The sequence below is a fragment of the Nicotiana sylvestris genome, chromosome 8 (assembly GCF_000393655.2).
Source record: "Nicotiana sylvestris chromosome 8, ASM39365v2, whole genome shotgun sequence".
Lineage (NCBI taxonomy): Eukaryota > Viridiplantae > Streptophyta > Magnoliopsida > Solanales > Solanaceae > Nicotiana > Nicotiana sylvestris.
Genome location: NC_091064.1, coordinates 74,403,745 through 74,427,610, shown reverse-complemented (window position 1 = coordinate 74,427,610; position 23,866 = coordinate 74,403,745). Strand labels below are relative to the sequence as shown.

The 23,866-nt window shown below is 40.3% G+C and overlaps 2 protein-coding genes across 2 annotated transcripts; both read left to right on the top strand.

Annotated features, from left to right (window-relative positions):
• Positions 1-19,958: 19,958 nt before the first annotated feature.
• Positions 19,959-20,477, top strand: LOC138875214 (uncharacterized). The gene has a single exon (XM_070154038.1). The coding sequence runs from the start codon at positions 19,959-19,961 to the stop codon at positions 20,475-20,477; it is 519 nt and encodes a 172-aa protein (XP_070010139.1).
• A 422-nt stretch (positions 20,478-20,899) lies between these two features.
• Positions 20,900-21,520, top strand: LOC138875213 (uncharacterized). The gene is made up of 2 exons (XM_070154037.1): positions 20,900-21,180; positions 21,391-21,520. The coding sequence occupies exons 1-2, from the start codon at positions 20,900-20,902 to the stop codon at positions 21,518-21,520; spliced, it is 411 nt and encodes a 136-aa protein (XP_070010138.1).
• Positions 21,521-23,866: the final 2,346 nt, after the last annotated feature.

The window sequence follows — 23,866 nt, the reverse complement described above, 5'->3', positions numbered from 1 at the left end:
GGGCTCTCTGACAGGTAGATAAGTCTAATTACAAAGGAAACTCTAGCAAATTTTTTTTTTCAAAAATTGGGAGTTTGCATATCATGCTTTCAAAACCAACCGATTTCCAAAATCCTCATTCGAGGACGAATGATTTTAAGTGGGGGAGGATGTAAGGCCCCGTGAAAACTTGTACTCAAAACCGGGTAGCTCGTGGTGCCAAGTCCCGAATATATGTTAGGAATGTGTAAAATTAAGCGAGCCACGGTTCAGACCCTTTTGGTACTGATCTATGTTATAAAAAGTCAAGAAATACTATTTTCCAGGAAATGCAATTCTGCGGTCTAGAATGCGGTCGCATAACAGATATGCGGACCGCATAATCGCCGCAAAGTGAGTCAGTGTGTTGGTCGAATTGGAGGTTAAATATGCGGTCCAATATGCGATCGTATAACGGATATGCGGACCGCATAGTCGTCGCATATTTCCCTTGGGATTTTGTGAGGGGCAGTTCTGCGGTGCACTATGCGACCGCATAATGGGTATGCGGACCGCATTTCTGCCACATACCCAGGCAGTGTGTTCAGATTTTGGGAGCACTTTGGTGGTCCATTCTGCGGACCGCATTTCCACTCTGCGATCACAAAGTGTGATCGCATACCTAACTCGGGCTCCTATTTTTCTAAATTTTAAACCCGACCCCTTCTTCAATAAAACACCCCAACCCCTTATTTTAACATATTTTCTGAACAAAACTAGAGAGAGGGAAGAGAGAATTCTTGAGAGATAAAGTCCTACCTTCATCAATTTGATTCTTCAAAGTCACTCGGGTCGGGGAATTTCAAGTAATTGTCTTTATCTCCGTTCTTGCAGGTAAAATCCCCAACCTTTTTTCATTGTTTTCAAATTTAAACAAAAAAGGGGATTCTCATGCGTTAATTCTTGAAAATGGAAGTTGAAATACACATGCATGTCCTTTAAAACCTAGAATCTAGTAAGAGGAATTGGGTAGAAGTAAAGATTTGCAAAAGAGGGGTTGATAACCTAAGTAAGTTCGGGTTGAGTTTGTGAACTTCAATTCTAAGTTATATGTGTTAACTTGTGAACTAGATTGACGGTACTAGGCTATTGGTGAATTGAAAGTAGAAGTTAAAAAGGGAATTCGACTCCAGGTATGTAAGGCTAACTTTAGCCTTTGTAAAGTCACCTTGTTTGGTGTACGAGTAATTGGTATGTGTCACTTATGTGGACTATTTGCAAATTCTTGTGATTAATATGCCTTGAACGTTGTTGGTTAAGTCTCCTGATATAATGGTGTAAGTAAATGGTAACAAACCAAGTGTGTGTGTGTGTGAATGTATTTATGTGGTAAGAGCTGTGTAACAAATGATGGAAAGAAATCGTAATTGATGCAATTGAAACAACTATGGTAATATCATATATGACTTGTCGCGGACAATTATCGTTGTGACTTAAATTGTGTACGGTCTGTTGCATATGATGGAAATGGTATTGATGTTTATGAAAATTCTTTGTGAATTGTTGTTGTTGTCGTGTGAAATATGATTGTCCGGTGGGATCGGGTTGCGCGCCGCAACACGAAGTTATAAGGTGTGGGTTGTGGTGATAAGGGTGGTTGAGGTAATAAGGGTGGAAAAGTGATCGAAATCACTATTGAAATAAAAATATGTGAAAGTTGTGAAATCATTGATGCGATGAAATAATGTTGAAAGGGGAAAAGGAGAGATTGTGGAGTTTGTTTGGCTTTGGTTGTTCCTTTCATGTGCATTTGATTGTTGATTCTATTACTGTTTGTTATCTGTGTATTTCTTGATTTTACTTGGGGTAAAGTTTGTTCATACATACCAGTACAATTCAAATGTACTGACGTCCCTTTTGCCGGGGGCGCTACATTCGTGTTATGATTGTAGGTGGTTCCATAACAGGTACTCCAGTCTACCGACAGTAGCACTCCTTCACCTCCCGTCAGCTGAATTGGTGAGCCCCTTTCCTCTCGGGGCCCTGCGTGGCTCATGCCGCTTATCCTCCCGAAAATTTTATTTTGGTATTTTCTGTAAGGTATAGCCGGAGCCTTGTTACCGGCAAGTATTGTAACACTCTTCTGTATCTCTAGAGGTTCCGTAGATAGGAAATGTGGGTTATGTACTTATGTATTTTGGGCAGTATAACTTGTAAAACAAGCTAAGTAACTATGTATGTTATGTAAATCTCGTAAGAATGTTTTTAAATTTATAAATGGCTATTTCACTTGGTTAATGGGTAATGGAAACGCAGGGTATCACGTGGAATAGGAAAGGCACCCAGGTCTGCTTGGCTAGAGGCTACCCGGTCGAGCGCCGGTCGCGCCCCTCGGTTTTTGGGGCGTGACAGTTATTGGATCTGGAATTAGTATAATCAAATTTGGATGAGGTATGTTTGCAAGAAGAATGTTGTTGTCGACTCAGAATTTGGAAATGGTTTTTGTCGGGTGAGAGAACTCCAGGACTTAGTTTCTACATGTTTATTTCATCAATAACAGTGTTGCTAAGGTTTGGAATAAAGTTTCAAGTGATATGAGGTATATTACCGGTACTGGATTCGATAATAAGCAGCTATTGTGGTCGAAAGATATTGCTATAAGTATATGATTTATGCGGTACAACGAGTGGTTGTATCTTGGGAGTATATTTATGGTTTGATGCAACTTGTGGGGATTGATACAATGAATATATACAAGAATCAAATTTTAGAAGGAGCTCCGGAAATTGGAAATTGGTTTCAAGGATTATAAGCTAAGATTGAAGAAAAAATCTTCAATCGGGATTGTGTTAATGGGCTTATATGGATTGAGGTGATGTGAGATCACTCATAGGTATGTGTATGATGAGCTTATATGGTGATTTGGCAGATTTGGAATGACGCTTGGCACGTTCGAGGATGAACGTATGTTTAAGTAGGGGAAAAATATAACAACTCGGCCAGTCGTTTTGAGTGCTAGTATTCTGTTTGGTGGTTTGAGTCTTTAAGTAGATTCATATGATGCATTAAGACTTGCGTGTATGGTTGATTTTGATGTTCGAGAGGTTCAGGATTGATTCAGTAGAGTGATTCTCAATTTGGAAGATTTTAGTTGGAAGAGTTCACCAAGGTTTGACTTTTGTGTAAATGACCTTAGTTGGTCTCAATAGGTTCTTTTGGATGATTGAAACTTGTATGCAAAGTTTGGTTGTGATCCAGATTGTCTAAGTGTGATTCAGACATGTTCGACGAAGTTGGAATGTTTAAAAGTTAAGGGAATAATTTCATCATCGATTTTTGGTTTTGAGATTATTTATGGTGAATCGAGCCTTTGAATAAGTTTGAATAAGGTATATTGTAACGACCCGATTGATCATTTTGTGTAGTTGCACCACGTTACCTCTTTTATTGCTTCACACTTATGTGTTTATGATTTTATGACTTGCGGGGTTAGTTAAATTTGTTTCGGGAAGCTTTCTGGTTAATTTGGATCCTTGACTTAGAAGTTTTAGTTTGAAAATATTAACCAAACTTTGACTTTGTGAAAACGACCCCGAAAATGTATTTTTATGGCTCCGGTAGCTTCGTATCGTGATTTTGGACTTGGGCGTTTGCCCGAAATTGATTTGTCGAAATTTTGCAATTTAAAGTTTAAAAGTTTGACCGTAGGTTGACTTTTAGCTATCGAGCTCGGAATTTAATTTTGGGACTTGGAATAGGTCCGTTATTTTATTTAGAACTTGTCTGCAAAATTTGGTGTCGTTTGGAGTTGATTTGATAGGATTTGGACGGTTAGTTGTAATTCTAAAAGTTCTCAAAAATTTCTTGGAAAATCGTGCGTTTTAGTGTTTGCTTTAGAGTTTTAGATGTTATTTTTGTGCTTTGATCGCGCGAGCTAGTTTGTATGAAGTTTTTAGACTTATGTAAAGGTTTGGTTGGAGCCCTGAGGGCTCGGGTGAGTTTTGAACATGTTTCAAAATAGTTTTAGACTGAAATTGGACTGTTGGTGCTGCTGGTGCTCAGGCATCACAATTACGAGCACCGACAGTGTACTTGCAAAGGCGATAGTAAGGGCTCTGATGTCACAATTGCGACAACCCCTTCGCAATTGCGAAGCCTGCCAGATTTCACCCTAGTTCGCATTTGCGAACAAATGTTCGCTTTTACGATGTCCACCAGTTTGCAATTGCGATATGTGCCGAGTCTGTCAGGGTTCGCAAATGCGAGCCCTGGTTTGCTATTGCCAGGGTTTGCAAATGCAAACCCTGTGTCGCGAATGCGACATCTGCAGCTGGTTAAAGGGCCGAGAGATGGGATTTTTGAACTCATTCTCACATTTTTGAACCCTAGATTCGGTAGGAGGCAATTTTGAAAGGGGGATTTTCATCTACAAACCTTGGGTAAGTGATTCTAATCTATCTAATCATATTCCATCAAGTTATCTTAGATTTTAATATCAAAATCATGTGAATCAAAGTGAGAATTTGTGAAACTTTGTCAAGTTTTTGAAAAATAAGAATTTGAGTTTTGAGAGTCGATTTGGACTCGAATTTTGAAACTAATCATATACATGAACTAGTGGGGTCATGGGTAGACGAAATCTACCATTTGTCAGGGTTTTGACCGGGTGGACCCCGGGTTGACTTTTTGGGAAATGTGTAAAGATCTTAACTTTATTTATTGCAATTGAATTCCCTAGTATTGTTTGATAATATTGAGTCGATTTTGGTTAGATTTGAACCGTGTGGAGGCGGATTTTAAGGGAAAAACTATTTCTGAGTGTTGAATTGGCCTAGTTAAGGTATGCGCTAAGAACACACTATCACCGAATGGGCATAACTCCACTGTCCAGTGATGAAATTCCATCGGACTTGGCTCAAAAGAACAGCCTTAGCACTGATCACAACCCCAAATTGGTTTCATCCCACATTTCCAAGCGCGTTGCTATAGAGTTACAAAAAGATGCAGCAAATACTATAACTTCGACTCGTGTGGAACTCTCAGAAACTTCCCAATCCGTTCCTGGGCCAAATCGAGCAATTCTAGGCCGTGGAGTTTCTCCCCCAGGTCAAATACTACCTCCCCACCAAATCTCAGACCATTCTACCATAGGAAATGAGAGCCCTGATGTTCTGCAAAACTCCATCAAGGAGACAGTTGCCGGAGAAGACGTTGCAGGTATCCAATTGGTACGAAACCAATGTGAAAATGTCTCCGCTAACCTAGAAAACACTTCCAATCCTCAAACCCCTCCACAATCAACCAACCTCCACAACAATTCAAAAAGCAAATTCTGCAATCGTGAATATAACAGGTGTTCGACAAAATGTCCTAACCAATTCCAATGACCTAATTGAATTACTAGTTGTTCAGTTGGCCGGAGATGGTGAACCAACTATCCAAATCGACCAAGGTCAATGCCAAAATCTTCTGCAGATATAGGGATTCTTCCCAATCCATCACAACCTCAGGTCAACTAATCAAAAGTCACAACATCTTCAAAATCGACTCCTGCAACTACCACTAGTACAGGTGTTCAACTAAAAGCACCAGTCATCTTTCCTTCATCAGAAAACAGGTGAACGACCTCACTAAAACAACTATTCAAAATGCTCCAGGACACTTGGAGAAGACATCAACCAATGGACTATCTAGTCATGTTGCCAAGACTCCCCCAACAAGCTCAAACAAAAACCCAAACCACCCCTTCCCCATCTACTTCCACACACCCAAAGATCTCAGCCAACTTGGATAAACCTCAACATCCACAAAACAATAAGTCACCTACAGAGCCTATCCAAAATGCCCAGCTTCACACAATAAACCAGATATTTCACTAAAATAAACAAATACCCAACCAAAAAAATCACCCAATTTTCCTGCCCCACTTCCTCCTACCATCACACATTCCCTAGCAACCAAACTAAGAGCAAAACATGCAGCAGATTTAACTCCAATAGAATTTACACCCCCAAAATAACCACCAAACAGGGTCAACCAATGGTTATCTTCACCAGGAAATATGATATGGTCACTCTAGCCAATAGATGTCAATACATGTGGGCAAATTTCTTAACACTATGCCAAGAATGGAAATGATCAAAAGAAGTTTTATAGCTCAAACCGAGCTAAGAGGAGGAGTTAAATAGTCCACAACAATGCTCGAACAGTGTACATTGATCTAGACAATGAGTACGACCACATAACTATCTGGACCAAAAAATTCATATACATCGAAGGTCAAAGAATGAATATTCAAGCCTGGACTCCCAACTTCAAACCTAATGAGGACACCCCAATTTTCCCAGTATGGGTAGTCATTCCTAAATTACCTTGGCATTTCTACTATATGGAGGTCTTATCAGTCTTGTTATCACCAATTGGTAAGGTACTACATCTGGACCTTGCTTCAATGCAAAAAACCTAGGGACGCGTAGAAAAAGTAAAGATGCAGGTAGACCTAACTAAGGACAAGCCTCATCATGTGTGGCTTGACTTTGATGATGATCAAGATTTTAATGGGGATGGGCAGTGGCTGGAGGTGATGTATGAAGACCTCTCAAATTACTGTCTGCATTCCAGGCATTTGGGACATGAGGAATAACACTACTCTATTAGGAAAAGAGAAGAGTAGGACAAAAAGAAAACATTAGCTAAAACACCTGGAAACAATGAGAATCAGAATAATAACAGGAAAGTGCATGAAGGGGGATCTCAACATAACTAGGAACAAGCCATGCAAGGGAAAAACAAGAATTAGAATTCCAAGCAAAAGATGGTAATGCAATACCAAAGAGAAGATCATCAAAGAAATGAAAACCAAAAAGCAGTAACTCAACAAATTACAAGGGATAACCATTCCAAAGATCAATGGCACTCTCAAAAGAAGAAGAATTTTAGGGGAGTCAACCAAAGAAACAGGCAACAGAAATTCAAATAGATTACTGAGCAAGTAGTTGATGCACAAGAAGCCAACCCTAACCAGAATTCAGGTATTAGTCCTAGCTCACAAGCTGACCCGCTAGTTGCTCTAGAGAATGTGAAGGATCCTATTCCCAACCCCACTGTGATTGATAGAGAAACTAATGGAGGAAAGGAGAATGGTTAGGACATACCTATAGTTGATCAGGTTGGGGATCCAAAGGGGGTGGGTGCTCCTCATGGTACTGATGATGCACAAGGCCCTACTATCAATCAACAATCTACTCAGAAGATTCCTACTGATGGCATTGCAACAAATATGGTAATTAGTATAGATGATGACCAAAGAATCACATCTTACAGAGGCAAAAGTTCCATGGCAAATCAATTTTCCCCGACAAAATCAAAAAACAATCCAAGTCAGAAAAAAGAAGGCAATTAAAAAGACAATAGGAAGCTACTTTGGCTAAAACAAAGATCAACTCTGTAGACAGTCTTATGGAATCTGATACTCAACCCCATGTTACACCCTCACCTTTGACTACAGGAGTAGAATCATATGTAGCACCCTCACCTCATTGGAAAGAAATAGGTACTATAATTCTACTAGTCTTTCACCTGTGTCTAAGGCAGTAAGAACTGGGGCTGATCCTGCTACTCAAATCCAGATAGAGGAAGTAGGAACTATGTCTCATGTAGCACCCTCATCTCTTGCAAAGGAAGTAGGAACTGTGCCATATGTAGCATCCTCACCTCTAATAGAGGAAGTAGGTACTATGGCATTAATTGCACTCTCACCTTTGCATGAGGCAATAGATTTGATATACACATACAGTTTGAGGATGAAGTTGATATTGGTGATGAAGCTAATGATGAACATAGTGAAGACTTGAAGGAAGATGACACTTGCAGTCATCTTCTTATTGCTTTTAATGGTCACCCCGATTCTGTTACAATCATTGATGCATAAGGACTCTCTCCTAGAAATAAGCCACCATACTACCTCATCAGAAGCAAAGAAACCATCTCTACCCTTCCACCAAAGCACAACCTCCCTAAACATTTTTAATGATTAGTACAATCACATGGAATATAAGAGGTATAAGAACCTCTGGAGCCATTGAAAGACTCAAAACTCTCAAATATCTTCACAAACTATCCTTCATTTCAGCCCTAGAACCTTTTCTTGACAACACTCATATCAATTACTACAGAATCCAATTGTTCATGCATCATACAACATCAAATATCAACAACAAAATTTGGATCTTTTGGGATCAAGACTATACAGGCTCAGTCATTGACCAAGATGAGCAGCAAATGTCTGTTGAGCTAAAGCATGTAGAAGCAGCGGAAGTTTTCCAGTTAACTGTTGTCTATGCCAAGTGCAAAGCAAATCTCAAAAGACCACTATGGTGTTGAGGCAAAAATCTTTGACCTGTACCATCCCATAGTGCGTGATTGGAGATTTCAATGTTATTGCATCCATTGAAAAAAAGATAGGGGGTCTACCATACCAACTGAGTAAGAGCTTGAACTTCCTTAGTATGATAGAAGATTGTGAACTTGTAGACCTGGGATTTTATGGCCCTATATATACTTGTTCCAATGGTAGAGGTCCAGGATCAATAATTTGGAAGAGGTTGGATAGAGGCATGGTAAATTACAATTGGCTAATCTCATTACCAACTACCACCATTTCACACTTAGCCTCAACTGGGTCTGACCACAATCCCCTGATAGTAGAGATGAATGTCAGACATGATACTAGCAAAAAATACTTCAAGTTTCTCAACTGTTGGGTGGAAAATGAAGGCTTCATTCCTCTGGTTCAAGAAATTTGGAATGAGGAAGTCAGAGGCAATGTCGAGGCAGGAATATAGGGATATCTTCCAGAAGGCCAAGGAATATGAAGAAAAAGTGAAGCAGGCAGAAATGACTTGGGCTTAAACAAATGATGCAGATGACATAATGAAATTTCATGAGGTAACATCTCAATACAAAAAATATAGGAAGCTGGAAGAGTCTATTATGAAGCAAAAAACACAGCTTCAGTGGTTCAAAGATGGTGATGCAAATTCAAGATATTTTCATAGTTTAATGAGAGAAAGAAGAAGAAAGTTGTTTATTCATAAAATTAAAGACATTGAAGGTGAGTGGGTGCAAGGTGATGAAGCTATAGGGGAAGCTGCTTGTGGCAACTTTCCAAGATCTATTTACAGAAACTGGTGGCACCATTAGAGAAGACCTGCTATCCCGTATCTCACCATTCATCATATATGAAGAAAATAACCTCCTCACCAGAGATCCAACTATTGAAGAACTCAAGGAAGTGGTATTCTCAATGAATCCAATAAGTGCAACAGGTCCTGATGGCATGAATGGAAAGTTCTTTCAATCCTGCTGGGACATCATCAAGGCTGATCTACTACAGGTTGTCCTAGCCTTCTTTCGTGGTTCATAAACACCTAAGTACATAACTATTGCCTGCCTAGTTTTGATACCAAAGTTTGAATTTCCCAACTCCTTCACTGAATACAGACCTATCAGCCTCGGAAATTTTGTCAACAAAATCAACTCAAAGGTTATCTATTCCAGACTGAGCCCAATCCTTCCCAGAATCATTTTACCCAATCAGTCTGGTTTTGTTAAGGGCAGGAGTATTTCTGAAAACATAATACTTGCACAAGAAATTGTGCAAGGCATCAAAAAACCAAACAAATGGTCAAATATTGTTATCAAGATGGACATGGCAAAAAACTTATGATAGGGTATCTTGGAGCTTTACATGTATTATGCTGAGAAGAATGGGATTTAATGAAAGAATAATTGACATGATATGAAGAACTATGGCAAAGAATTGGTACTCAGTGATCATCAATGGCACTAGATGTGGGTTTTTCCACTTTGCCAGAGGTTTGAAACAAGAAATTCCATTGGCCCCATCCTTGTTCATCATAGGAGTTGAACTTCTTTCTAAGATGCTCAACACCCTCACCCATGATCAATTCTTTAATGGCTTCTATATGGAGAGGAGGGGTCCATAAATCAACCACCTAAGCTTTGCAGATGACATCATAATCTTCACATCAGGAGGTAGAGCATCATTGTAGAAGATTATGGAGGTTCTCAACAATTATGAACACACATCTGGGCAGCAAATCAATAGGAAAAAAAGCCACTTCATGGTTTCTCCTTCTGCATTCCCAACTACCATCAGAAAAGTTCAGCATATCATAGGCTTCACCAAGAAAGAATCTCCCATTACCTACATGAAGTGTCTATTATACATAGGAAAAATGAGAATAGTATATTACAATTCCCTGGTAGCCAAGGTGTTAAGTAGAATTAAAGGGTGGCAAAGCAGAATCCTCTCTTACGGAGGCAGAGCCACTATGATTAAGCATGTTCTCCAATCTATACCTACACATCTGTTGTCAGCCTTAATCTCCCCAAAACTATACTACGACAGGTTAAGAAGTTAGCAACTAACTTCTTTGGGGAATGGAGAAAGATAAAAACAAATACCATTGGGCTTCTTGGCAAAAATTGACATTTTCAATTGAAGAAGGAGGTGTTGGCCTCAGATCAATGGAAGATATCTGCCAAACCATGGAATTCAAAAAATGGTGGCTTTTCAGAACTAAAGAGTCACTATGGAGCAACTTTCTCAAAGCTAAATATTTCCAAAGATCAAATCCCATTTCCAAAAAATGGAACAATGGGCAATCACAAACATCGAAGAAAATGATGATTAATAAGAAAGAAGCTGAAAAACACATCACTTGGAGACTACATTCTGGTAACTGCAGCTTTTGGTGGGACAACTGATTGGGAGATGGTGCTCTTGCTCAACACAGAAGTGAATGAGGAAGGCCAGGCAATATAACTATGGCCAATTTTTGGGACCAAGGCCAGTGGAATATGCAGAAGCTGAATGAAACTGTCCCAGCATCTTTAATACCTGACATCCTCGAAATCCAAATCTATCACAACCCTTAAATACAATACCAACCTATCTGGATCCCAAATGTGAAAGAAAACTTCACATGCTCTTTTATATGGGACTTGATCAGGAAGAAGAGACAAAGATGTTTCTCTAATAAAATGACTTGGTATAAGAGGATCACTTTCAAATGGTTCTTCCGTATGTGGAGAGCCCTCAGAAACAAACTACCTATAGATGATAAAGTGCTCTTATTTAGTAACCCTACTGTATCCAGGTGTGTATGTTGTTATACATCTAGGCCCGAGTCTGTGGATTATATTTTTAGTAGGGGTCAATTTGTATTGGCAATATGGAAAAAGTTTGCAGGACCAGTTGGTATCCACACTACTAAAATGCCTCTAAGACTTCTTCAGATGAAATGGTGGCTTCATAAAAGAAACAATGAAGTGAAGAAACTTTTACTTGACACTGTACCAACTATTATTTGCTAGAACATTTGGAAGAACAGGTGCAGTGCAAAAATGGCAATAAAACTTCCTCCTTCATCAGAGTTATCTACTCCATCAACTCAAATATTCATATGCTCATGCAAACAACCTACCCCTCAATTTGCTGGCCGATAAAATGAGAGGATTTATATCCCATTGCTGAGAGCATCAAACACTACATCAATGTCAGGCAGGTTTTTTAGAATAGAACTGAATAGGAATTTGTAAAAATCAACAGTGATGGGAGTGCACTGAACAATCCAGGAAGTATAGGGGCAGGGGCAATAATAAGGAACTACAATGGTACATTTATTCATGCCTTAGCTGCTCCATTGAGAGATTGTACTAATAACCAAGCTGAAGTAAAAGCAGCAGCCTTAGGAATTAAGTGGTGTATTGACAATGGCCACATCAAGGTACACTTAGAAGCAGAAGCACTGCTCATTCATTGGCTTACCACTAACACTGATCCTCCATGGAGTTTAAAGATGCAACTGATGAATCCGAGATAACTATGTGGCTAATGTGAAGAAATCAAATTCTCACATGTGTATAGGGAGGCCAATTGCCTAGCAAACTCCCTCTCAAAACTCTGCCACAACCTATCATCCATAAACCATTTTTATTCCACTCAGTCTTTCCCCAACTACATTAGAGATCAGATCCAGTAGGACCTTCTAGGCACCCCTGCAGTCAGACACAACAAAACCGGTATAATCATATGTCCACCACAGCTTACTTCAACTTCTATCTCCTTTCATGGATATGGTTGATACTGTTGAAACAATGGGAGCTAACCTATCTGTCCAAAGCAACATGCTCGTTCTATTTTTCGTTTGGTACATTAAATTCTATTTATCTGCTTTTTCTGCACATATGTATAAAAGGCTTTATAGATATAGCGTCTTTTAAAAGGACGTTATACCTTAACGGGCAAACGACCGTTAAGATATAATACCCTTTAAAAGGGCGTTATATATATTTTGGTCACCAAATTTTTTTCCACACATTTTGGTTTTTCGAGTCGAGAAGAACCACATTTTGGTTCCAAGACTCACCAAAAATAATAGTAACACAAACTTAAAAAATATTATTTAAAACATGATACAAGTAAATAAATAAATCATGTATTTTCTCCATCCAATGAACGATATTCAAATTAACCCAAGTTCGAACTTAATCTTTCAATCCTATTGAAACAAATTACATTTTCACAAACTTTTTTTTGGAATTCTACATCCGGAGAAGGGAAGCCTTAGAGCAATGGTAAAGTTGTCTCCGAATGACCTATACGTCAGGGTTCGAGCCATTAAATTAGACACTAATGCTTGATCATAGTAGACTACCTACATCGTACTCCTTGAGGTGCGGCTCTTTCCCCGACCTTGCGTGAATGTGGGATGCTTCGTGTACCAGGCTGACCTCCTTTTATATCCAATATCCAATCCAACTCTGCGTCTAGGCCCACTAGAGGAAGACTTTCTCTATTCCCGACTCGAACCTTAGACCTCTGGTTAAGGATAGAGGATCCAATCCCACCAAGTGTGGTGTTAATATATTCACGAACTACTAAAGTAGTACTATATAATGATATTTCAAATCATAACTTTTAATCTGTCAAATCTGTGATGATTGCCCTTCTTTCTTTGTTACTTGAATGGAAAAACAAGATCCCAAGAAAATTGATATGCAAATGCTATAGTTCTTCAAAATGGATACAATAATAAGCCGAGGGTATATCGGAAACAATAAAATAAGGGCATGGTTCTGTGGCGGAGTCAGAATTTTCCTTAAAGGGTGTCAAAATATATAAAAGTAAACATACTCGAAAATTAAGGGGAGTCAATACATAGTATATATATATATATATATATATATATATATATATATATATATATATATATAATTTTTTTACCTATCTACGCAGTGTATTTTTCGTACGAAAGGGTATCATTTGACACCCCTTCCTATAAAGTGGCTCCGCCACTAATAAAGCTGCGTATTCACTACTCTCTTCGAACCACATTTGTGGAATTACACTAGATGTGTTATTGTTATTGGACACAACAATAACTTCAACACGAGTTTATGTTGTTCGCACTGTTAAGTATTTACATGATCAGTGCACTCAAGGAGCTTCAACTAATATTTTCAAATAAACATTGATTAAGACAAGGAAATAAGAGTAATATGCCACAAATCTATCTATATATGTATCTATATCAATATTATATTAAAAGTGGGAAGCCCTTTAGACAAAAGTTAAATTACTAAGATACGTTTCTAATTAACTTAAATATCCTATTAATAAAAATTTAAAAACAAGTAAGGGCAAATAACCTACGTACCCCTTCATGAAGGGTCATAAGCCACAACTATTAGATGCATAACCCCTTTTAAATGCAATGTTAAAATATCCTTTTTGTTTACCTGAATACCCTAAGGGGTCATTTGGTATGAGGTATAAGAAGGTATAAGGGTGGTATAAAAATTTCATTCCATTTTAATACTCTGTTTGATTAGCAAACCAGGTATAAGTTATCCCGGTGTTAATTTTAATACTGGGATAACTTATACCTCATAGAAGGTGGGGTAATTAGCACCGGTATAACTTATACCTTTTTCTTAGAAATTATGCAATTGTCATTCTTAATACAACATACCAAACAATGAATAAACAACTTCTCAGCATAACTAATGTAAGGCCCCGTAAAGATTTCTGCTCAAAAACCCGAATCTCGTGGTGCTAAGTTAGGAACATGTGTTAGAAATTCATAAAATTCTTCGTGGAGAGCTTGCGAGCCGCGGTTCAGACCCTTTTGGATTGATATATGCACAAAAAGTCAAGAAATAATATTTTCCAGAAAAGCACGATTCTGCGGTCGAGAATGCGGTCGCATATAGTTATGCAGACCGCATAGTCGCCGCAAAGTGAGTCAGTGTGTTGGTCAAATTTGTGGTCAACTATGCGGTCAATTATGCGATCGCATAACCGATATGCGGACCGCATAGTCGTCACATAATTCCCTTGGGATTTTGTAAGGGGCAGTTCTGCGGTGCATTATGCGACCGCAGAACGGGTATGTAGACCGCATTTCTGCCGCATACCCAGACAGTGTGTTCAGGTTTTGGGGAGCATTTCTGCGGTCCATTATGCAGGCCGAATGTCAACTTTGTGATCGCAGATCTGACTCGGGGCTCCTATTTTCTAATTTTTAAAACCCGACCCTATTCCATTAAAACACCCCATCCGATCTTCTCTATGTCATTTTTACTGAAAATAGAGTGAGAAGAGGAGTTCTAGAGAGAGAAGGGGTGACCTTCATCTAATCCCCACCCAAATCTTACCCCAAAATCTTGAAGATTGTCAAGAAAGTTGCTAGGTCTTCACCCTAAAGAGGTAAGAACTTGTTCCATAATCTATAATTTTGGGATTCTATTTAAAAATAGGTGATTAACAATTGAGTTCTTGGGTAAGAGGGCTAATAGTCTTGCATGCATAAGGGATAATGGGGTATGGGGAAGATGAGAACTAAAAAGAATAACAATTGGAGTATAACATTGAAGAAATCATTTACACAAGGGACCTAAGATCATAGTGCACCTTTTTGTGTTTGATAATATGCTCAAATTAGTTAGAATCTTACTCTCGTCTCTAATTCTTGGTTCAATTATAATTCTTATACAATAGATTGAAGTGCTAAGAGTCCCGGAATTTTATAAGAATTAGGGGAAAGCTTTATTGAGGTATGTATGGTTAAAAACACCTCCTCTTAAAAATTGAGCTTCCATGGTGCCCTGTGTAAGTGTTGTAAGTTCGAAACGTGACTGATGCAATGCTTGTTATCTTAAGTGTATTGATGTTGTAAAAATGTATGTGGTAAGTACTTCTTTATGTGTTTAATGTGCAATTCTTGTAAATGGAAGATGTGTGGAGAACATGATTTATGTGCTAAATGCCTAAATGTCATGCCAAGGTTACTTTGGAACAAACATGCCAAACTTGATGAATTTCCTTCTATGGTTATGACTTAAATTGCTTTTGTATATGCCTATGACTTTAAGTGGCAAGGTAAATGTTAAAAATGGGAACAATGTGAAACGTGAGTTATGAAATATGGAAATTGTGGCCCAAAGTGCCGGTAAACTAATACATGTGTAGCCAAAGATTGGTGTGAGATGAATGACGGAAAGTGGTAACGTCTCGGGGAGACGGCTTAGCCGATTGGGCCGTGATTGGACGCCATGATATATATATATATATATATATATATATACATGGTGGTAATGTATTGATAATTGAAACTGGAAGGTGTGAATGAAATAATGGTAACATCTCGGAGAGACGGCTTAGCCGATCGGCCCGTGATCAGACTTCGCTCACAGAAGCGGTGGTAATATGGATAATGATGCAATAGTGTGGGATGCTCTAATCTAAAATTGCAAGAACTATGTGAAAATCATGTGAACCTCCTTATATTATTGGCATGATGCTTATTTAAAGCTTTGTTGCCTTTACTATTTCCTCTTTACTCTTGAATGGTTGTTCTTTCTAACAGGATAGTGTTTAGTTATATATACTAGTACTATTCCATGGTACTAACATCCCTTTTGCCAGGGGCGCCAAACTTTTAAATGAATGTAGGTGGCTCCATAGAGGATAGTGCCGATCGTGTGTAGCAGAGCATCCTTTTCTCAAAATCTTGGTGAGCCCTTTCCTCCTTCAAGGGGTCATGTTGTACACCTTTTGTTATAGATATCCATTTTGAGGTATAGCCGGGGCCTTGTTGCCGGCGTTGTTATCATTGTCTTTTGTATCCTTAGAAGCTCCGTAGACGTTTGTGTGGGTTATGTACAGGTATTGGATAGGTCAATGAACCATGTTGTAACCTTGTACTCTTGCTTTCTTTTAAACTATAACTGTATGAGATCTTGGACACTTAACTACGATTTAATGTTGTGATATTAAATGAACTAAAATGTTGAATGTACTATCTTTCCTTGTCTAAATAAATGAAAGCATGGTTTCCTTATTCATATTGAGTTGGATGGGTAGTGTTTGATAAGGCTTCCTTAGTTGGGTTCACTCGATTGAGCGCTGGTCGCGCCTCCCGAGGTTGGGGCGTGACAAACTTGGTATCAGAGCCTAAGGTTTTGAAGTGTCCTAGGATGTCTCGGAGTCGTGTCTAGTAGAGTCCTTCTTATCAGTGTGTAGTCGACCACATCTATAAGTTGGAGGCTACTTGGGCATTTTGGAATAACACCCTTCTTTGGTATTCTGGATCGTGCGGTGAAACTGTTCCCTCTCTAATTAGTGCATTGTCCTATCTTTCAGTAAATGACACCTAAGAAGAAAGCGAGAATTGTCCAAGGAGACAATGCCACCTCAAGAGTGGTTGATGAATCATTGCTTGATACTACAGGTGAGGGTAGTCGCCTTGCTATCACCCTGCCTAGTAATCCTACTACAGAACAGACTACCCCAGTTCCTGCACCTGCGGGGGATACTACTATCCCTCCCACTGATACTTCTGTCCCACCTCCATCCCCAGCTTCCGGTTCTGGTATCTCTGATGGGGATCTTAAGGGAGCTATTCAGATGCTGACTCAGCTAGTGGCCTCCCAGGCCCAAAGGTCAAATGCTACAACCAGTTCATCTAGCCAGCAAGGGGATTCCACCAGTTCCAGGGTAAACATATTTCTTCAGTTAGACCCTCCAGTGTTTTCGGGTGCCAATCCAGAAGAGGATCCTCAGGATTTTATTGATGAGATGCACAAGACTCTCAGGGTCATGCGTGCAACTGAGACAGAGGGAGTAGAGTTGGCTGCCTACCACCTGAAAGGGGTGGCCTATGCTTGGTTTGAGTTATGGGAAGATTCCCGCGAGGAGGGGAGCCCTCCGGCGAGGTGGAGTGAGTTCACTGATGCCTTTATAGATCATTTCCTGCCTGCTGAGATAAGGGCAGCCCGTGCAACAGAGTTTGAAAATCTGAATCAGGGTAGGAGAAGTGTGTGGGAGTACCACATGGAGTTTGCCCGCTTGTCCAAATATGCTATTCACATGTTGCCCACAATGGAGGCTAGGGTGCGTCGGTTTGTTCAGGGCCTTAATCCTTTGACTATTAATGAGGCTTCTACAGCTGCCTTGAATTCTAACATGAATTATGGGAAGATGGTGGAGTTTTCTCAGGCCACAGATAACCGCAAACTGAAGAACATAATGGAGAGAGAGGGTAACAAAAAGACCCGGTCTGCGGGCAACGTGGGTGAGTCACTAGGTGGGGGAAACCAGCTTTTCGGGGAGGATCATCAAGACCATCCCAGTATGTTGCACAGTCTTCAGCTAGTGCACCACTATCAAGGCCCAACCAGCAGCAGTAGTGGAGTCGTTTCAGGCCCAGTCAGGGCAACAGAGGATCCTATCAGCGGGGTCGGTCAGGAGACAGACCCCAGCAACAGCAGAGGTCCCCATGCCCCAAGTGCGGGAAGATGCATTTAGGGGTTTGCTACTTGGAGTTACCCATGTGCTATGGATGCGGGATGAGGGGACACATTTAGAGGCATTGTCATGCATCCCGCCAGGGAATAGGTAGGGGCACAACACATTCATCCGGTCCAGCAGTTGCTACATCTTCAGCCCCTATCCAGCTTGAGGTACCCCAGCACCTGCAGGGTGAGGTGCAGTTAGGGGTGGTGCACAGAGTGTAGGAGGGCTCAGTCGGTTCTATGCTATGAGTGGACGCCAGACTGCAGAGGCTTCCCCAGATGTTGTTACAGGTATTTTGACTGTCCAATCTCATGATGTGTATGCATTTATTGACCCTGGTTCCACCTTGTCCTATGTTACCCCTTTTGTTGCTATGTGATTCGGGATAGAACCCGATCAGCTGCATGAGCTATTTTCGGTGTCTACTCTGGTTGGCGAGTCGATTATGACTGCTCGAGTTTATAGAAGTTGTGTTGTCATAGTGCGTGTTAGGAATACCATGGCCGATCTTATTGAACTAAGGATGGTGGATTTCGATGTAATAATGGGAATGGATTGGCTTTATTCATGCTTTGCCAAACTTGATTGTCGGACTAGAACCATGAGGCTTGAGTTCCCTAATGAGCCCATTATTGAATGGAAGGGAGATAATGTAGTGCCTAAAGGTCGGTTTATTTCTTACCTTAAGGCCGCAAAGTTGATCAAGAAGGGGTGTATCTATCATTTAGTCCATGTTACGAACACCAATGCGGAGGCACCTAGCCTTGAGTCCATACCTGTTGTGAATAAATTTTCAGATGTCTTTCCAGATGAGCTCCCTAGGGTTCCACCATACAATGAGATTGACTTTGGGATTGATGTGATGCCAAGCACGCAGCCTATATCAATTCCACCTTACAGAATGGCACCGGCGGAATTGAAAGAGCTAAAGGAACAATTGAAGGATTTGCTAGAAAAGGGTTTCATCTAGCCGAGTGTGTCACCATAGGGCGCACCGGTCTTATTTGTAAAGAAGAAAGATGGTTCGCTACGGATGTGTATTGACTACCCGTAACTCAACAAAGTCACAATCAAAAATAAATATCCCCTTCCTAGAATAGATGACTTGTTTGATCAATTGCAAGGCGCTGTGTGTTTTTCAAAGGTTGACTTGTGGTCCAGGTATCATCAATTGAAGATAAGGGAGCAGGATATTCCAAAGACAGCTTTCAGGACTCGGTATGGGCACTTTGAATTTCTGGTGATGTCATTTGGGCTAACAAATGCCCCAACAACTTTCATGGATCTTATGAATAGAGTCTTCAAGCCTTTTCTAGACTCCTTTATGATAGTGTTCATTGACGATATTCTCGTATATTCCCGAAGTCAAGAAGATCATGCTAACCATCTTAGGGCAGTTCTGCAGACCCTTTAGCAATATCAACTGTATGCAAAGTTTTTGAAGTGTGACTTTTGGCTTGAATCCATCACATTTTTGGGTCATGTCGTCTCTAGGGAGGGAATTGTGGTTGATCCTCAAAAGATTGCGGCAATGAAGAATTGGCCTAGTCCTACCACTCCAACAGAGATTCACAGTTTCTTATGTTTGGCTGGGTACTACCGAAGGTTTGTGGAGGGGTTTTCTACTCTTGCCTCTCCATTGACTAAATTGACCCAAAGAGTAGTTAAGTTCTAGTGGTCCGATGCTTGTGAAAGGAGCTTCCAGGAATTGAAATCAAGACTGACTACAGCGCCGATGTTAACCCTACCAGAGGGCACAGAGGGATTTGTGGTATATTGCGATGCTTCCAGGATCGGGCTTGGGTGTGTGTTAATGCAACACGACAAGGTTATAGCCTACGCTTCTAGACAACTCAAGGATCATGAAAAGAACTATCAAACTCATGACTTAGAGCTTGCGGCAGTGGTGTTTGCGCTAAAGATTTGGCGACATTATTTGTATGGGGTCCATGTGGATGTATTTACGGATCACAAGAGCCTTCAGTATATTTTCAAACAGAAGGAGTTGAATCTGAGACAGAGAAGATGGCTAGAGTTACTCAAGGACTATGACATTGATATCCCCTATCACCCGGGAAAGGCTAATGTTGTAGCGGATGCTCTTAGTCGAAAATCTATGGGAAGTTTGGCGCACTTAGAGGCATATCAGAGGCCGTTGGCCAGGGAGGTTCACCAGTTGGCTAGTTTGGGAGTTCACCTTGCGGACTCTAATAAAGGAGGGGTGATTGTGCAGAATAGGGCTGAATCATCGCTTGTGGCAGAAATGAAAGAGAAGCAATTCAATGATCCAATGTTAGCACAACTGAAAGAGGGGATTCATAAACACAAGACCACAGCTTTTTCCCTTAGCAGGGATGATGGTACCCTACGGCACCAAGGCCGCCTATGTGTTCCGAATATTGACGGTCTTCGAGAAAGGATCATGGTAGAAGCTCACACTTCCAGGTATTCCATGCACCCAGGTTCTACAAAAATGTATCATGATCTCAAGGAAGTTTTTTGGTGGAATAACATGAAAAGGGATGTGGCGGACTTTGTGGCTAGATGTCCAAACTATCAGCAAGTGAAGGCCGAACATCAAAGACCTGGTGGATTGGCTCAAAGCATAGAAATCCAATGTGAAAATGAGAGATGATCAACATGGATTTTTGGTAGGGTTGCCGCGCACTCCACGCAAGTTCGACTCAATGTGGGTGATCGTGGATTGACTCACGAAATTAGCACAGTTCTTGCCAGTGAAATCTACTGACACAACAGAACAATATGCTCAGTTATATATCAAAGAAATAGTCAGGTTGCATGGCACTCCAGTCTTAATCATTTCAGATCGAGGGGCTCAGTTCACTGCCAACTTTTGGAAGAAATTTCAGCAAGGTTTGGGTACGCAGGTAAATCTTAGCGCAACCTTCCACTCTCAGACCGACGGGCAAGTGAAGCAGACAATAGATGCTTGAGGACATGTTGCGTGCTTACACTCTTGATTTCAAAGGTAGTTGAGATGACCATTTGCCACTCATAGAATTTGCTTACAACAACAGCTTCCATGCTAGTATCTAGATGGCACCATTTGATGCGTTGTATGGTAGGCGATGTATATCTCCCATTAGGTGGTTCGAGGTTGGAGAAGCTGAATTGATAGGGCCGGACCTCATGCATCAGGCTATGGAGAAAGTCAAGATTATTAAAGAAATGTTGAAAACTGCTCAGAGCTGCCAAAAATCTTATTCGGATGTGCGTCGTAGAGATTTGGAGTTCAAGGAGGATGATTGGGTATTTTTGAAGGTTTCCCCCATAAAGGGTATCATGCAATTTGGAAAGAAAGGGAAATTAAGTCCGAGGTATGTCGAACCGTACAAAATCATTCAGAGGATTGGTCAGGTGGCATACAAGCTCGAGCTGCCACCCGAGATGTCATTGGTACATCCAGTCTTCCATGTGTCTATGTTGATGAAGGTAGTGGGAGATCCGTCCATTATTGTGCCAGTTGAAACTATTGAGGTTAATGAAGAACTGTCATATGAAGAAGTTCCCGTTGCCATTCTTGACAGGCAAGTCCGGAAGTTGAGAAATAAAGAAATTGTCTCCGTAAAAGTGTTATGGAGAAACCAACAAGTCGAGGAAGCCACTTGGGAAGCCGAGGAAGAAATGAGAAAGGAGTACCCACATTTGTTTGAATAGTCATGTAATAGCCTTTATGCATTTGATTCCTATGAACTCTTATCTTTTGACTTGATCTATGTAAAACTGTTCTATTTTGGTTATATATATTGCCTATGTGGCCATGGTTGGTGTTGTACAAGTTATGTTGTGTCTATGCAACATGTATATGCTGTTAGGATATGTATCGGGAGCCCTCTGACAGGTAGATAGGCCTAGTTACAAAGGAAACTTTGGCGAAATTTTTGGAAATTTAGGGAGTTAACAAAATTTAGGGTTGTGGATATGTTTCAAGTTGTGAAAAGCTGGGGTTGCATAAACATTCCTAATAAGTGATCCTTGATCCTCATTCGAGGACGAATGATCTTAAGTGAGGGAGGATGTAAGGCCCCGTGAAATATTCTGCTCAAAAACTCGAATCTCGTGGTGCTAAGTTAGGAACATGTGTTAGAAATTCATAAAATTCTTCGCGGCGAGCTTGCGGGCCGCGGTTCGGACCCTTTTGGACTGATATATGCACAAAAAGTCAAGAAATAATGTTTTCCAGAAAAGCGCAATTCTGCGGCCGAGAATGCAGTCGTATATCAAGTATGCAAAGTGAGTTAGTGTGTTGGTCAAATTTGAGGTCAACTATGCGATCACATAACCAATATGCGGACCACATAGTCGTCGCATAATTCCCTTGGGATTTTGTAAGAGGCAATTCTGCGGTGCATTATGCGACCGCAGAACAAGTATGTGGACCGCATTTCTGCCGCATACCCAGACAGTGTGTTCAGGTTTTGGGGAACATTTTTGCGGTCCATTATGCGGGCCGCATGTCAACTTTGCGATCGCAGATCTGACTCGGGGCTCCTATTTTCTAATTTTTAAAACCCGACCCTATTCCATTAGAACACCTCATCCGATCTTCTCTATGTCATTTCTACTGAAAATAGAGTGAGAAGAGGAGTTCTAGAGAGAGAAGGGGTGACCTTCATCTAATCCCCACCCAACTCTTACCCCAAAATCTTGAAGATTGTCAAGAAACTTGCTAGGTCTTCACCCTAAAGAGGTAAGAACTTGTTCCATAATCCATAATTTTGGGATTCTATTTAAAAATAGGTTATTAACAATTGAGTTCTTGGGTAAGAGGGCTAATAGTCTTGCATGCATAAGGGATAATGGGGTATGGGGAAGATGAGAACTAAAAAGGATAACAATTGGAGTATAACATTGAAGAAATCACTTACACAAGGGACCTAAGATCATAGTGCACCTTTTTGTGTTTGATAATATGCTCAAATGAGTTAGAATCTTACTCTCATCTCTAATTCTTGGTTCAATTGTAATTCTTATACAATAGATTGAAGTGCTAAGAGTCCCAGAATTTTATAAGAATTAAGGGGAAGCTTTATTGAGGTATGTATGGCTAAAAACACATCCTCTTAGAAATTGAGCTTCCAAGGTGCCCGTGTAAGTATTGTAAGTTCGAAACGTGACTGATGCAATGCTTGTTATGTTAAGTGAATTGATGTTGTGAAAATATATGTGGTAAGTACTTCTTTATGTGTTTAATGTGCTATTCTTGTAAATGCAAGATGTGTGGAGAACATGATTTATGTGCTAAAGGCCTAACTGTCATGCCAAGGTTACTTTGGAACTAACATGCCAAACTTGATGAATTTCCTTCTATGCTTATGACTTAAATTGCTTTTGTATATACGTATGACTTTAAGTGGCAAGGTAAATATTGGAAATGGGAACAATGTGAAACGTGAGTTATGAAATATGGAAATTGTGGCCCTAAACGCCGGTAAACTAATACATGTATAGCCAAAGATTGCTGTGAGATGAATGACGGAAAGTGGTAACGTCTCGGGGAGATGGCTTAGCCGATCAGGCCGTGATCGGACGCCATGATATATATATACACATGGTGGTAATGTATTGATGATTGAAACTGGAAGGTGTGAATGAAATAACGGTAACGTCTCGGGGAGACGGCTTAGCCGATCGGGCTATGATCGGACTCCGCTCACAGAAGCGGTGGTAATATGGATAATGATGCAATAGTGTGGGATGCTCTAATCTAAAATTGCAAGAACTATGTGAAAATCATGTGAACCTCCTTATATTGTTGGCATGATGCTTGTTTGTAGCTTTGTTGCCTTTACTATTTCCTCTTTACTCTTGAATGGTTGTTCTTTCTAATAGGATGGTGTTTAGTTATACATACTAGTACTATTCCATGGTACTAACGTCCCTTTTGCCAGGGGTGCTACACTTTTAAATGAATGTAGGTGGCTCCATAGCGGATAGTGCCGATCGTGTGTAGCAGAGCATCCTTTTCTCAAAATCTTGGTGAGCCCCTTCCTCCTTCAAGGG